General features: G+C 54.6%; 2 protein-coding genes across 2 annotated transcripts; one reads left to right on the top strand and one right to left on the bottom strand.

Annotated features, from left to right (window-relative positions):
* Positions 1-484: 484 nt before the first annotated feature.
* On the bottom strand, positions 485-3,201 carry LOC130255179 (C-type lectin domain family 2 member D2-like). Its single transcript, XM_056495584.1, has 6 exons — positions 3,092-3,201; positions 1,838-2,346; positions 1,375-1,461; positions 1,115-1,272; positions 833-933; positions 485-743 (listed from the first exon to the last, which is right to left on the bottom strand). Exons 2-6 carry the CDS (start codon positions 2,238-2,240, stop codon positions 629-631), a joined length of 864 nt encoding a protein of 287 aa, XP_056351559.1. The 5' UTR covers positions 2,241-2,346; positions 3,092-3,201; the 3' UTR covers positions 485-628.
* A 5,204-nt stretch (positions 3,202-8,405) lies between these two features.
* LOC130255176 (C-type lectin domain family 2 member D-like) lies at positions 8,406-11,751 on the top strand. The gene is made up of 6 exons (XM_056495580.1): positions 8,406-8,588; positions 9,309-9,793; positions 10,170-10,265; positions 10,366-10,544; positions 10,726-10,826; positions 10,916-11,751. The coding sequence occupies exons 2-6, from the start codon at positions 9,415-9,417 to the stop codon at positions 11,028-11,030; spliced, it is 870 nt and encodes a 289-aa protein (XP_056351555.1). The 5' UTR covers positions 8,406-8,588; positions 9,309-9,414; the 3' UTR covers positions 11,031-11,751.

Raw genomic sequence — 11,751 nt, 5'->3', positions numbered from 1 at the left:
ATCCAGCACCTGCTGTTTCTCCCCTCTTTTCCTGGATGCATTTCACAGTTTTCCATTTCCTGCCTCAGAGCTGGAAAGCAAAATGCCCGCCTGCCCCACGCCCATCCCCGCCCCTTTCCACCGCTCCAGCCTTGTCCCTCTTTCTCTCCCCTTTACCCTGCACCACTTTCTCCTCCTCCTCTCCCTGCCAGCTCCCAGCAGAGACATTTCACCCCCTGGCACCAGCTGCCTCCTCTCACTCCAGGCACCTGCCCGTGAATCCAGACCCGCTGTGGGACCGGGCAATGGTGGGATAGGAGTGAATTATTGCAGGGATGATTGGGGTGGGCTGGGCCTGGCCAGGTGCCCGGTGCCAGCAAAACCTTCTCTGTCCCTTTCCTCCACAACCTCGGCAAGCAAGAGAATACATCAGGAAAGGCTCAAGGGTCTAAAAAAAGAGCAGTGAGAAATGTCCCCCTCATCATGGGAATAAATTGACAACACATGAAGAATAAATAATATTTACTATTGTACAAGACAGTACAAAATATTAGCTTGTTTCAGGAACAAAAAAAAGACAGCCCTGTACTGGGCTGAGAGGTGAAGCTGGGACTGCCCAGCGTGGAGAAGCTCCTTTCTCCAGCCCCTGTTACAGGGGAGCTCGGGGCTTGCTGCAGAGATACCGATGACGATTCGAGCAGCTCTCACTCCTGAATTTCTCCTCAGCCAGGTACACACACTTGGAAATGCCAAGGACAGGAACCCTGCAGGGAGGAGCAGAGGCAGCGCTGGTTCCCAGGGAACACGTTGTGCCCCTGTCCCCCCATGCCCTGCCCGGCTCCCCGGTACTCACGAGGAGCTGAAGCTGCTGCCGTCCCCCCACTGCAGGTGCTCGCCCCATCTGCGCAGCCCCACCCAGTAATCGCCGTTCCCGCCGAGGCGGAAGAGCAAATCCTGCCAAGGAGAGAGCAGTGGGAGCTGCCCCGGGCCCTCGGGGGGACACGGCCCCGGGGCTCCTTCCCTGCAAGGCCCCGGCACAGGGCTGCAGCCCCAGCCCCACCAGCACCCAGCCCGGCCCAGGAGCACCCCCAGGCTCCCCTCAGCCACCCCACAGCGCCCGCAGCCCCTCACTCACCATTGCCTCATCCTTGACAATGGCCAGGGAGGCCCCGAGCTCCGAGCACTGCTCTTGAGCCTGATCCCAGGTTCTGTAATACCTGGAGAAGTAGTAGCAGAATCCATTGTATCCAACCCAGCGAGGGGGACAGCCCAGAACCTGTCGAACCTGTGGTGCTGCAGGGGGAAGAGGAGAAGGTGTGAGGATTGCCCTGTGCAGGGAGCAGGGACCCCGCTCTGCCCCGAGGGGCTGGGCCCAGGCTGCTGCCCCTCCCTTACCTGACTGCACAGCCAAGGCCACCGCCAACGCCACCACCAGCAGGATCAGCACCAGGGTGAGCACGGGATGGCAGCTGAACCACTCGCCTGGAGCAGGAAAGAGCTGCTGGCTGCCAGAAGCACAGCCGGCCCTCGAAGCTGCTGCCCCAAAGGCCGGGGAGCACAGGAGGAGCTCTCAGCCTGTTTGCTCCTCCCTCAGCTGGCAGCCAGAGAGCCAAGAGCCTGGACACAGGCAGGGACACAGCTGTGGGGACAGGCAGGGACAGCGGGCTGGGGACAGGCTGCAGCAGGAGAGCTGCACAGCCTTGGGGGCAGCTGCGGCTGCCGCTTCCAGCCACTGCTGGGGCCGAGCGCAGCACGAGGCCTCTTCCACACATCGGGAAACAGCCACACACCTGCCAGCCCTGTCCTTGCCAGTGACACTGGCCCTCCCTAGAGGCCACAGGTGTGGCCCTGCACTCACCCGGCAATTTGCTGAGGAGGCTTCTGTGCCCATGGCCGGTTGCTGATGTGCCCTGGGGATCCAGGGGCTCCCTCACTCTGTCATCGCTGCTGCAGATTCCATTCTCCACATCTTCACTCACTGCACACTTACAAGTGGCATCCATTTTCTTATGAAAAGTGGCTTCTTGCAGCCCTGGCAAGTGTGTCAGCCCGGCTGCTGGTCCCTCCAGGCGGTGCAGGAGCTCCTTCAGAAGCCCATGATTGGAGGAGAGTTCTCTCTGCTCCAGCTCACAGCCGGCATCTCTCTGCTCGCAACAAACAGCCCCTTGCTCCCAACACATCAGGAGTGCTGAAATAGCCTTTAGGAGATCGGCCTCGGAAACAGGTATACACCCACGAGGATGGCCCATGGAAAGGGACATGATGACAGGTCCCAGCTGGTCCCGGCCCTGCGGGACACCGAGGCTCAGGAAGGCGCTGCCAGCTCAGTCCCGCGCTGTCCCCGCTGCCCGGACGCTGCGGCAGCACCTGCGGAGACAAGCGCAGCCTGCGGGAGCTCTCCGATGCCCGCAGCCCCGGCCCCTCGGGCTCTGCAGCCGCTGCAGCCCAGCTCCGTGCCGGGACAGGCGCTGACAACGCCTGCGAGCTGCCGCCTGCGGGGACAGGACAGCTGCGCCTCGGAGTCCGCCTGCCCGGGAGGAAGAACCAGCAGCCCCGGGCTGCTCAGCATTGTCCCCGCATTCCCTGCCCCGCTGCTCGCAGCCCGGGGACACCGAGCGCTGCCACAGCCGCTTTGGGTCCCTGCCCGGCAACGGGAAGCGGCTCCTGGCCGAGAAGGCAGCGCCAAGGAGCCTCCAGAGCCCGAAGCAGGCAGGATGCGGCGCTTTGTGCCTCCACTCGGCGCCTGCAGCGCTCTGGGCTCTGAGGCTCGTTCGAGTTCATGCCGTGCCAGCCCTGAGCCGGGCAGGGACACCTCCCGCCTGAGCAGCGGCGCCGAGCCCGGGGCGCCACGGCCGAACCTGTGCCGGGCACGGAGCAGCCACCTCCGGGCTACCGAGAGCCACCGGGATGAGCCATCGCTGCTGCGGCACCGGCTCGTCCCCAGCGATCCGCGGCAAGGAGGAGACCGCGGGCAGCCGCTCCCTGCCCAGCTCAGGCCAGGGGCACACGGGGGAAGCGGCGCAAGGAACTCGCCAGAACCGGCCCGTTCCCCTCAGCGCGGCCCCTCCGGCCGCAGCGAGCCCGGGCTGGGCACAACCGAGCGGGGTCGTACCTGTGCTGGAGCCGCTCCCAGCTCCGGGGGCTGCCGCCCGCCAGCGCCGCTCCGGTCCCGGCCGGACAGACCGGGCACTGCTTCCGCTCTTTACAGCCGAGGTTGGGGGCGGAGCGGCTTTTGGCTCTTCTGAGCGTTCTGCTTGCTTGGCTGGGTGGGAGGCGGAGCGGGGCGGCAGAGAGCGGCCGTCTGGCCGGAGGAAAGCACCTAGAAATAATGTCAACAAATCCCTTGAACTGTAGTTCAGCGAATTGCAAGACACTATTCTTTTGATATACAGATGATGAATGTGAAGTTTGTATCAACTAACTCCTGTTAAAATCTATTCCTAGACTACAAGATGAAGTTATTTTATTGTAGAGATAAGATGGAACCAATTACATCAGTCATTTAGTACTTTCTTTTTCACTTGTTTTTCTTTGATGTCTTCTATGCATAAATGATTAAGAAAATATTATCCCAATTCCTTAAGACACTTGTTACTGATGTATTAATGTCCTGGTTTAGGGCGAATTTGGGAAAAAAACCTCCAAGTGCCGACCCCCCCTTCCCCCGCCCCCCCCCCCCCCCCCCCCCACTAGGAAGGAAATCCAAGCAGCCCCTCCCTCAAATGGTTCAAGAAGAAATTTCGTCAGTGAAGTGTAAAAAATTTGTTTATTTAACAGGCAAATGATTGCCCAGCACAAATAAATTAATAATACCCAACAGCAAAACGTCTCGCTGCTCTGAAGAGATGACAAATTCAGAAAGTCTCTCTCCTGTCAGTGGCAGCTCGGCTCAGTCTGTTCTCAGTCCCTCCAGCTCTGGAAAATGCCACTGCCCAGGCCAGGCCCTGCTGGCCACAGCTCCAAGCTCCCAGTGCTTCCCCGGGTTCCCAGTGCAGAGCAGGTTCAAATAATTCCAGGAAAAAAAACAGAAAAAAAATTGTCCAGGGAACTTCTCTGCTTTAGTTAGCAAAAAAACTTATCAAAAGCAACGCAGAGCTCTCTCCCTCTCTCCACCACACCGACACAGTCCAGGAGAGGAAGCAATGAAACTCCTGTCTCTAGGTTTTGAGAACAACCCCCTCAGACATTCCACTGCTTCTCCTTCCCTCCCCATCACTCTCCAATCCAGCCTTAAAGGTACAAAACTTATTTCTGGACTAAACAGACCAATGGGGACACAATTCAACAGCACAAAGTCACCCCAGCACAGCACTGTAAGCTGCAGTCTCACCTTGCATTGCTGTGGATAAAGCACAGCCACCAGCTGGCTCTACAGCACCTAAAGCCTTTCTCACAGCGTTCTTGACATCTCCTAAGGCAGCTCTGGGCAGCACAGCCTGATCCTGGCGCTTGTCACACGGTGAATCCCAGAGAACTGAGCAACTGTGAGCTGAGCATTGGCACTGCCAGCACAACTTTCTCTGGGTCTGTAGAGAGGCTTTCTCCACTCCAAGTGCCACAGGAGATATTGAGTACTGGTTAAAATCAGGGAAGGCACATTACGTCAATCTGCAGGAGTGAGATCATAGGAATTAAAAATAATTTTTATCATTCTCAAAATAAGGAGAAGCCAGGCCATTCTCCTTTACAGCTTGTCTGAGTTCTTTGATGTCATGATGAGAGAGGGCCTCCTATTGTGGATTACGTTCATTTCTACCATATCTTACAGGCATAGCAAGAAGTTGCCTCTTTAAGGAATCAAAATCCTTATCTGGATCAGGATTCTGTCTAATTCCTGACCAATTAGGTAAACATAGTGCAGTATTGTCACTTTCACTTTTAGAATCAGTTTTAGGCAAGGCAGCATATCCGTTTCCTCTCACTCCCAGATCTACTGTTTGAACAATGATCCCAGGCTGTGTCCCAAGTCTGGCACTGTCTGGCTTAGGTGGCACTGCTCTGAAATTCTGCTCCTGAAATGTTTACCTGCAGAGATCTGGACATTCTCCCTTGTATCTGGCAAGGAGCAATCAGTGTTGGATTTTTAAGATCGACGCCTTGTTATACCAAGAAGAAAGTTTATGCATCTGAAACACAAATGTAAAGCCAAAAAAAACCCGGAAAAACTCTCCTTTATTTCCAGCCTCTCAGAAGAGAACTCGCCTGGCTGGGGCTGGGGCAGTCCTGCCTGCCATGGCCCCGGGCCAGGGAGGAGGAGGCTGAGCCGAGCTTTTCTCCTGTATGGAATGTACGCAGGAAGTTAATCACCACTTTCTGCCGGAACCCTTACAATCCCAGCCCAGCCAAACATGTCCTTAAAATACTCTGTATCTTAACATAACTCCCAGCCTCAGCCTGGAAGAGATCCAGAACTGAATCTTCTGCTGACTCTGGAAAATATTCCCATTTTCAATGAGGAGAATAAAACTTTGCAGATACTTTGTTCTCACTCCTAAGTAAAAAAAAGAAAACCAAGACAACGATATGCACAAATCTAGTAATTCAACACCAAAGTCAAAAAAAAAAAAAAAAAAAAAAAAAAAAAAAGTCCCAAATAAGGAAAAGAGGAAAGTAATAACCTGAAATTTCTCTTTTTTTGTATTACAGGGAAAAACCCTCTCGCTTCCCCATAACACATAACAATATATGGAGTGAATATAACTGTTCTAACTTTAAATACGAGCAAAGGCATTAGTACTAAATAGAGCAGATATTAAAATTGCTGTAATCCCCTAAATTTAAATAGTAAGAAAATCCCTACTGTTTTCCAGGGATGAAGAAGAACAAAAAAAACTCCTCTATTCTCAAAAATAAAGGAAGCTTTTGTTTAAACTGTTGTAACCCTTAACGTCTGCCTCATAGGGTAAGAAATTCCTCAGTAATAATTAAAGAAAAAAATATTAATATGAACAAAATATTTTTGCAGAATGATCAGATTTGCATTCTCCCGTGCAGTTAATCACTGTGACATCACAGCCATGAAAAAATTGTTTCTTGTAAAAAATCTCCATGAATTAAAAAAAAAACCAAATCAACTCTCAAATAAACCAAACTTTCAAATAAATTAGTAAAAAATATATTTTAAAGACAGTAAACTAGCTGATTTGTTTTGTACGTTTTCAGTGTGAAATAGAAGATGTGTGAAGGAAGAAGGAAAGTGGTCTAAAGCTTTATTCTCGGGGGTTTTTCTTATAGTTTCTAGTAATAAAGTTTTTCTCAGTAGCATTTAAAGTTCAGTCTGTTTTTGCTTTCCCCCTAATCCTATCTCACAACAAGAAAATTTCAAATTAGTAAACCAAAACCACTACATTGATTAGTATTTCTGCCCAGCTTTGATCTAAAACCAAAACAGGAATAGGCTGAAACAATTAGAGGAAGTAACACAGGAGGAGAGACACTGAGCTGAAGGAGAAAAGGAGTGGAGTGCTCAGTTTGAATTAGGCAATCGTTCTGGGATGGGGAGAGTTTTGGGCATTCATTTTGGGGTACATGGGGAAAGCACAGGTGGGGTCAGGTGTTGAAAAGTGTTTGTGATCATTGGGCAACCAGCAACAATTTTAACCACGCTCTGATCCCGTCCAAAAGTGAATGGATTATAAGTTTCCAGTGGACAACATCCCAAAAAGAGAATGTGAAGAGAGAGTTAAGGTCTGTGCTTGAACAGTTCATATTGACCCACGTTAAAAGGTCTTTCAATTCATCATCCTGAATATTAATATGAGGTTCAGCAGTAATCATTGTCTTTAGCCAGTGATAAATGTCCCATTTCTCAACAGACAAATCTTGTCCTGTGGTTTCTGTTCCCCAGAGCTCACCTTGATTCTCCATCCGAGGGTGTCCAGCAGCCAGGAGGAGACGAGAACAGTATCCATTTATAATGCAAAAGGATTATTGCACGGATGTCCCTTTAAACTATCTGGGGATTCCAACAGTTGTTTCAGAATACAAAACAGGGCAGCACTCGGGGCACCATCACTGTTGGGTTTTTCTGGGATATTTTTTCTCTTACCTTATATTTACCTGTATCTATGCACACAAACAACAGGAGGGGAATGCTGGAGCAGCTGTCTCGAAGCTTTATTCCATCACAGTCATCAGCCTCATTTTACAGAACCAAGCAAGGGAGATGGAACAGCTCCAGCTGCCTGCACTGCAGACCAAGTTCTCTTTGAGACAAAGTATTTTAACAACTTTCCAGCCAATAGCATAAAATTAAGAGCTGACAAGCGTTTGCTCAGGCCAATTAATAAAGCCACAGCTACAACTTGCTTTGAACAATGCTTGCCTGTAATGGCTTCAAACAATGGATAAACCTTCACTATTAACCTTATATATTTCTACTGTATTGCTTTCCATATTTTCCTGAGGCCTGTGTCTACACAGCTCACAGTCCTATCGTTTCTAGTCCTTGCATCTTCAGCATTCTTGCATTTCTCCATCCTGAAATTTGCTTTCACTCAGCTTTCTGAGAGTTCTACACCTTTCCTATTTCCCACAGTGCCCCGCAGGGTTTTGCCGTCGGTGGGAGCTCTGGAAGAGATCCTGGGAACACTGGGAGGGAACTGGGAGCACAGGGAATGCTATGAGGGAACTGGGAGGGCGAGTGGAAGCAGCGGCAGTGAGCAAGAAGGAGCGCTGGGAGGGGGATGAGGAGCACTGGGAAGGTGCAGGGCTCGCAGTTCCTTGGCAGTGCTCTCCCCATCCCTGCCGGTGCTTGCCAGGCAGAGGGAAACTGCGAGGGGACTGGGAGGAAACTCCCCAGCACTCGGCAGCGTGCAGCAGCCCCGGGTGTGACCCGTGAGGAGGGAGAAGTGACACCAGTCACTCACCAGTGCGCCTCATCTAAAACAAAAAAAAAAAAAACCAAAAAAACCCAGAACAAAAAAACCAAATAAAACCAAAAACAAACAAAAAACAAATCAGGAGGATTACGATATGAAAAGGGATTTAGAATGAAGGAGAAAAATTTCTTCTTGGTAACTGTGTTTGAACTGGGGAGGGCCCCCTTATCTACGATTTGAAGGGCCTCAATTGAAGGAAAACACATCTTTGTCATGATTTTTGATGTCTCACTAGGCGAAAAACCAGGGTTTTCCATTAATTTCATGTTGAAAGGCAAGGAGAATGCCTTTATTGCGCTGTTCTATGAGTTTGAATTAAGGGAAAGCGCTCCATTTTACTGATCTCAAATGTTAAAACCGAGCAGACTCGGAGCACGGCCGGCTTTCCGGACTCGTTCTGCAACTCTCCAACAGAAAATCCTCCTCCCATCGCCCTGCATTGTTGGAAGCCATTCAAGTTGTAAAATCAGCTTCCCATGGAGCTCCGCCAACAGACATTCGGCTTGTTCGGTAGTGGTTCTTTCGGGTAAATAGCGACATCGCCCCGCCCCGCCTGCGCCATTCCCCTCGCTGACTGGTCAGAATACAAAAACCAGATCCGCTTCCCTTTTGCAAATAATAGTGCCACGGCATATAATTTGGCCCACCTTCTGTGGGACCGCCTCTCTCTCGCTGCTTTCGCCCTCGTCCGTGCAGGGGATCCCGGAGCTGGGAGCGGCTCCAGCACAGGTACGACCCCGCTCGGTTGTGCCCAGCCCGGGCTCGCTGCGGCCGGAGGGGCCGCGCTGAGGGGAACGGGCCGGTTCTGGCGAGTTCCTTGCGCCGCTTCCCCCGTGTGCCCCTGGCCTGAGCTGGGCAGGGAGCGGCTGCCCGCGGTCTCCTCCTTGCCGCGGATCGCTGGGGACGAGCCGGTGCCGCAGCAGCGATGGCTCATCCCGGTGGCTCTCGGTAGCCCGGAGGTGGCTGCTCCGTGCCCGGCACAGGTTCGGCCGTGGCGCCCCGGGCTCGGCGCCGCTGCTCAGGCGCTGGCACGGCATGAACTTGAACGAGCCTCAGAGCCCAGAGCGCTGCAGGCGCCGAGTGGAGGCACAAAGCGCCGCATCCTGCCTGCTTCGGGCTCTGGAGGCTCCTTGGCGCCGCCTTCTCGGCCAGGAGCCGCTTCCCGTTGCCGGGCAGGGACCCAAAGCGGCTGTGGCAGCGCTCGGTGTCCCCGGGCTGCGAGCAGCGGGGCAGGGAATGCGGGGACAATGCTGAGCAGCCCGGGGCTGCTGGTTCTTCCTCCCGGGCAGGCGGACTCCGAGGCGCAGCTGTCCTGTCCCCGCAGGCGGCAGCTCGCAGGCGTTGTCAGCGCCTGTCCCGGCACGGAGCTGGGCTGCAGCGGCTGCAGAGCCCGAGGGGCCGAGGCTGCGGGCACCGGAGAGCTCCCGCAGGCTGCGCTTGTCTCCGCAGGTGCTGCCGCAGCGTCCGGGCAGCGGGGACAGCGCGGGACTGAGCTGGCAGCGCCTTCCTGAGCCTCGGTGTCCCGCAGGGCCGGGACCAGCCGGGACCTGTCATCATGTCCCTTTCCATGGGCCATCCCCGTGGGTGTACAGCTATTCCCGAGGCCGATCTCCGAAAGGCTTTTTCGGCACTACTGATATGTCAAGAGCACGGGGCTGTTTGTTTCAAGCAGAGAGATGCCGGCTGTGAGCTGGAGCAGAGTGAATTCTGCTCCATCCATGGGCCTGTGAAGGAGCTCCTGCATCTCCAGGAGAAACGTGCACCCGGGCTGACACACTTGTCTGGCACGCAAGAAACAACTTGGGAGCATGCAGTGAGTGAGGCTGTGAAGAATGGAATCTGCAGCAGCGATGGCAGAGTGAGGGAGCCCCTGGATCCCCAGGGCTCATCAGCAACCGGCCATGGGCACAGAAGCATCCTCAGCAAATTGCCGGGTGAGTGCAGGGCCACGCCTGTGGCCTCTAGGGAGGGCCAGTGTCACTGGCAAGGACAGGGCTGGCAGGTGTGTGGCTGTTTCCCGATGTGTGGAAGAGGCCTCGTGCTGCGCTCGGCCCCAGCAGTGGCTGGAAGCGGCAGCCGCAGCTGCCCCCAAGGCTGTGCAGCTCTCCTGCTGCAGCCTGTCCCCAGCCCGCTGTCCCTGGCTGTCCCCACAGCTGTGTCCCTGCCTGTGTCCAGGCTCTTGGCTCTCTGGCTGCCAGCTGAGGGAGGAGCAAACAGGCTGAGAGCTCCTCCTGTGCTCCCCGGCCTTTGGGGCAGCAGCTTCGAGGGCCGGCTGTGCTTCTGGCAGCCAGCAGCTCTTTCCTGCTCCAGGCAAGAGGTTCAGCTGCCATCCCGTGCTCATCTTGGTGCTGATCCTGCTCCTGGTGCTGGTGCTGGCGTTGGCGGTGGCCTTGGCTGTGCAGTCAGGTAAGGGAGGGGCAGCAGCCTGGGCCCAGCCCCTCGGGGCAGAGCGGGGTCCCTGCTCCCTGCACAGGGCAATCCTCACACCTTCTCCTTCCCCCTGCAGCACCACAGGCTCCAGTTCCACCTGGGACACTGCAGTTGGTTTTGGGCTGTCCCTCTGGCTGGGTTGGATACAATGGACTCTGCTACTACTTCTCAAAGGATTACAGAACCTGGGATGAGGGTCAGGAGCGGTGCTCGGAGCTCGGGGCCTCCCTGGCCATTGTCAAGGATGAGGCAATGGTGAGTGAGGGGCTGCGGGCGCTGTGGGGTGGCTGAGGGGAGCCTGGGGGTGCTCCTGGGCCGGGCTGGGTGCTGGTGGGGCTGGGGCTGCAGCCCTGTGCCGGGGCCTTGCAGGGAAGGAGCCCCGGGGCCGTGTCCCCCCGAGGGCCCGGGGCAGCTCCCACTGCTCTCTCCTTGGCAGGATTTGCTCTTCCGCCTCGGCGGGAACGGCGATTACTGGGTGGGGCTGCGCAGATGGGGCGAGCACCTGCAGTGGGGGGACGGCAGCAGCTTCAGCTCCTCGTGAGTACCGGGGAGCCGGGCAGGGCATGGGGGGACAGGGGCACAACGTGTTCCCTGGGAACCAGCGCTGCCTCTGCTCCTCCCTACAGGGTTCCTGTCCTGGGCAATTCCGAGTGTGTGTACCTGGCTGAGGAGAAATTCAGGAGTGTGATCTGCTCGAATCCGCACCCGTATCTCTGCAGCAAGCCCCGAGCTCCCCTGTAACAGGGGCTGGAGAAAAGAGCTTCTCCACGCTAGGCAGTCCCAGCTTCACCTCTCAGCCCAGCTCAGGGCTGTCCTTTCTCAGCTGCACCCTGTGCCTTGCACTTGCTCTCAGGGTCACCTCAGTGCCTGTTCATCCCCACTGCCAGCGCTGGGCTGGCTGTTCAAAGGAAAAGTTTCTGCAATCCGTCCTGCCAGCCTGCTAGCTGGATTGAGCGGATTGTTCTCATTGAACAACACGCTCGAATGGGAAATTCAGATTTTCCTGGTCTCTTGGAAAACATCAGAATGATGCCTGAAGGTGAGACTTTTGGTCTGTCATTGGAAAAGGAAGAATAGCTGACATGTGCTGAGGAGGAATCCCACTTTTGGCATTAGGCACCTGTGTGTGAAGAATAGTCTCTCTGTCGGTCTCTCTCTCTCTGTCTGTCTGTTTATTTATCTGTCTGTTGCCAAGGATCTGTCTGCTCTTCTATGGGAGCAATCCAGGTTGAAGCTGGAGAAGGATTTATCTCCCTGAGTGAGAAGCAGTAACATGGCCTGATTGTAATTCCCGTCCCTCTGTGCCACTGTGTGGGGAGGACAGAGGGAGGGAGAGAATTGGGAATAAGATGAAGCCCCAGAAGCAGAGAATAGTGCGGGGAAGGCACATTATAAGAATTTTGCATACTTCTCCTTGCCTTGCTCTGATTTTCTTGATAATAAATTCAATGAATTTTCCCTG

The sequence above is a fragment of the Oenanthe melanoleuca genome, chromosome 6, assembly GCF_029582105.1.
Source record: "Oenanthe melanoleuca isolate GR-GAL-2019-014 chromosome 6, OMel1.0, whole genome shotgun sequence".
In the NCBI taxonomy this organism is placed as follows: Eukaryota; Metazoa; Chordata; class Aves; order Passeriformes; family Muscicapidae; genus Oenanthe; species Oenanthe melanoleuca.
The sequence above is the reverse complement of the archived record's forward strand: the minus strand, read 5'-3'. Positions and strand labels throughout refer to the sequence as shown.

What these genes read in the sequence shown, in the direction of transcription:
- LOC130255179 (XM_056495584.1), bottom strand. Translation starts at nt 2,240, where the DNA reads ATGTCCCTTTCCATGGGCCATCCTCGTGGGTGTATACCTGTTTCCGAG. An exon ending in CCTCCTCAGCAAATTGCCGG is followed by an intron (nt 1,462 to 1,837) that starts GTGAGTGCAGGG and finishes TTCCTGCTCCAG; the next exon opens with GCGAGTGGTTCAGCTGCCAT. An exon ending in TTGTCAAGGATGAGGCAATG is followed by an intron (nt 934 to 1,114) that starts GTGAGTGAGGGG and finishes TCTCCTTGGCAG; the next exon opens with GATTTGCTCTTCCGCCTCGG.
- LOC130255176 (XM_056495580.1), top strand. Translation starts at nt 9,415, where the DNA reads ATGTCCCTTTCCATGGGCCATCCCCGTGGGTGTACAGCTATTCCCGAG. An exon ending in GGCCTTGGCTGTGCAGTCAG is followed by an intron (nt 10,266 to 10,365) that starts GTAAGGGAGGGG and finishes TTCCCCCTGCAG; the next exon opens with CACCACAGGCTCCAGTTCCA. An exon ending in GGCAGCAGCTTCAGCTCCTC is followed by an intron (nt 10,827 to 10,915) that starts GTGAGTACCGGG and finishes TCCTCCCTACAG; the next exon opens with GGTTCCTGTCCTGGGCAATT.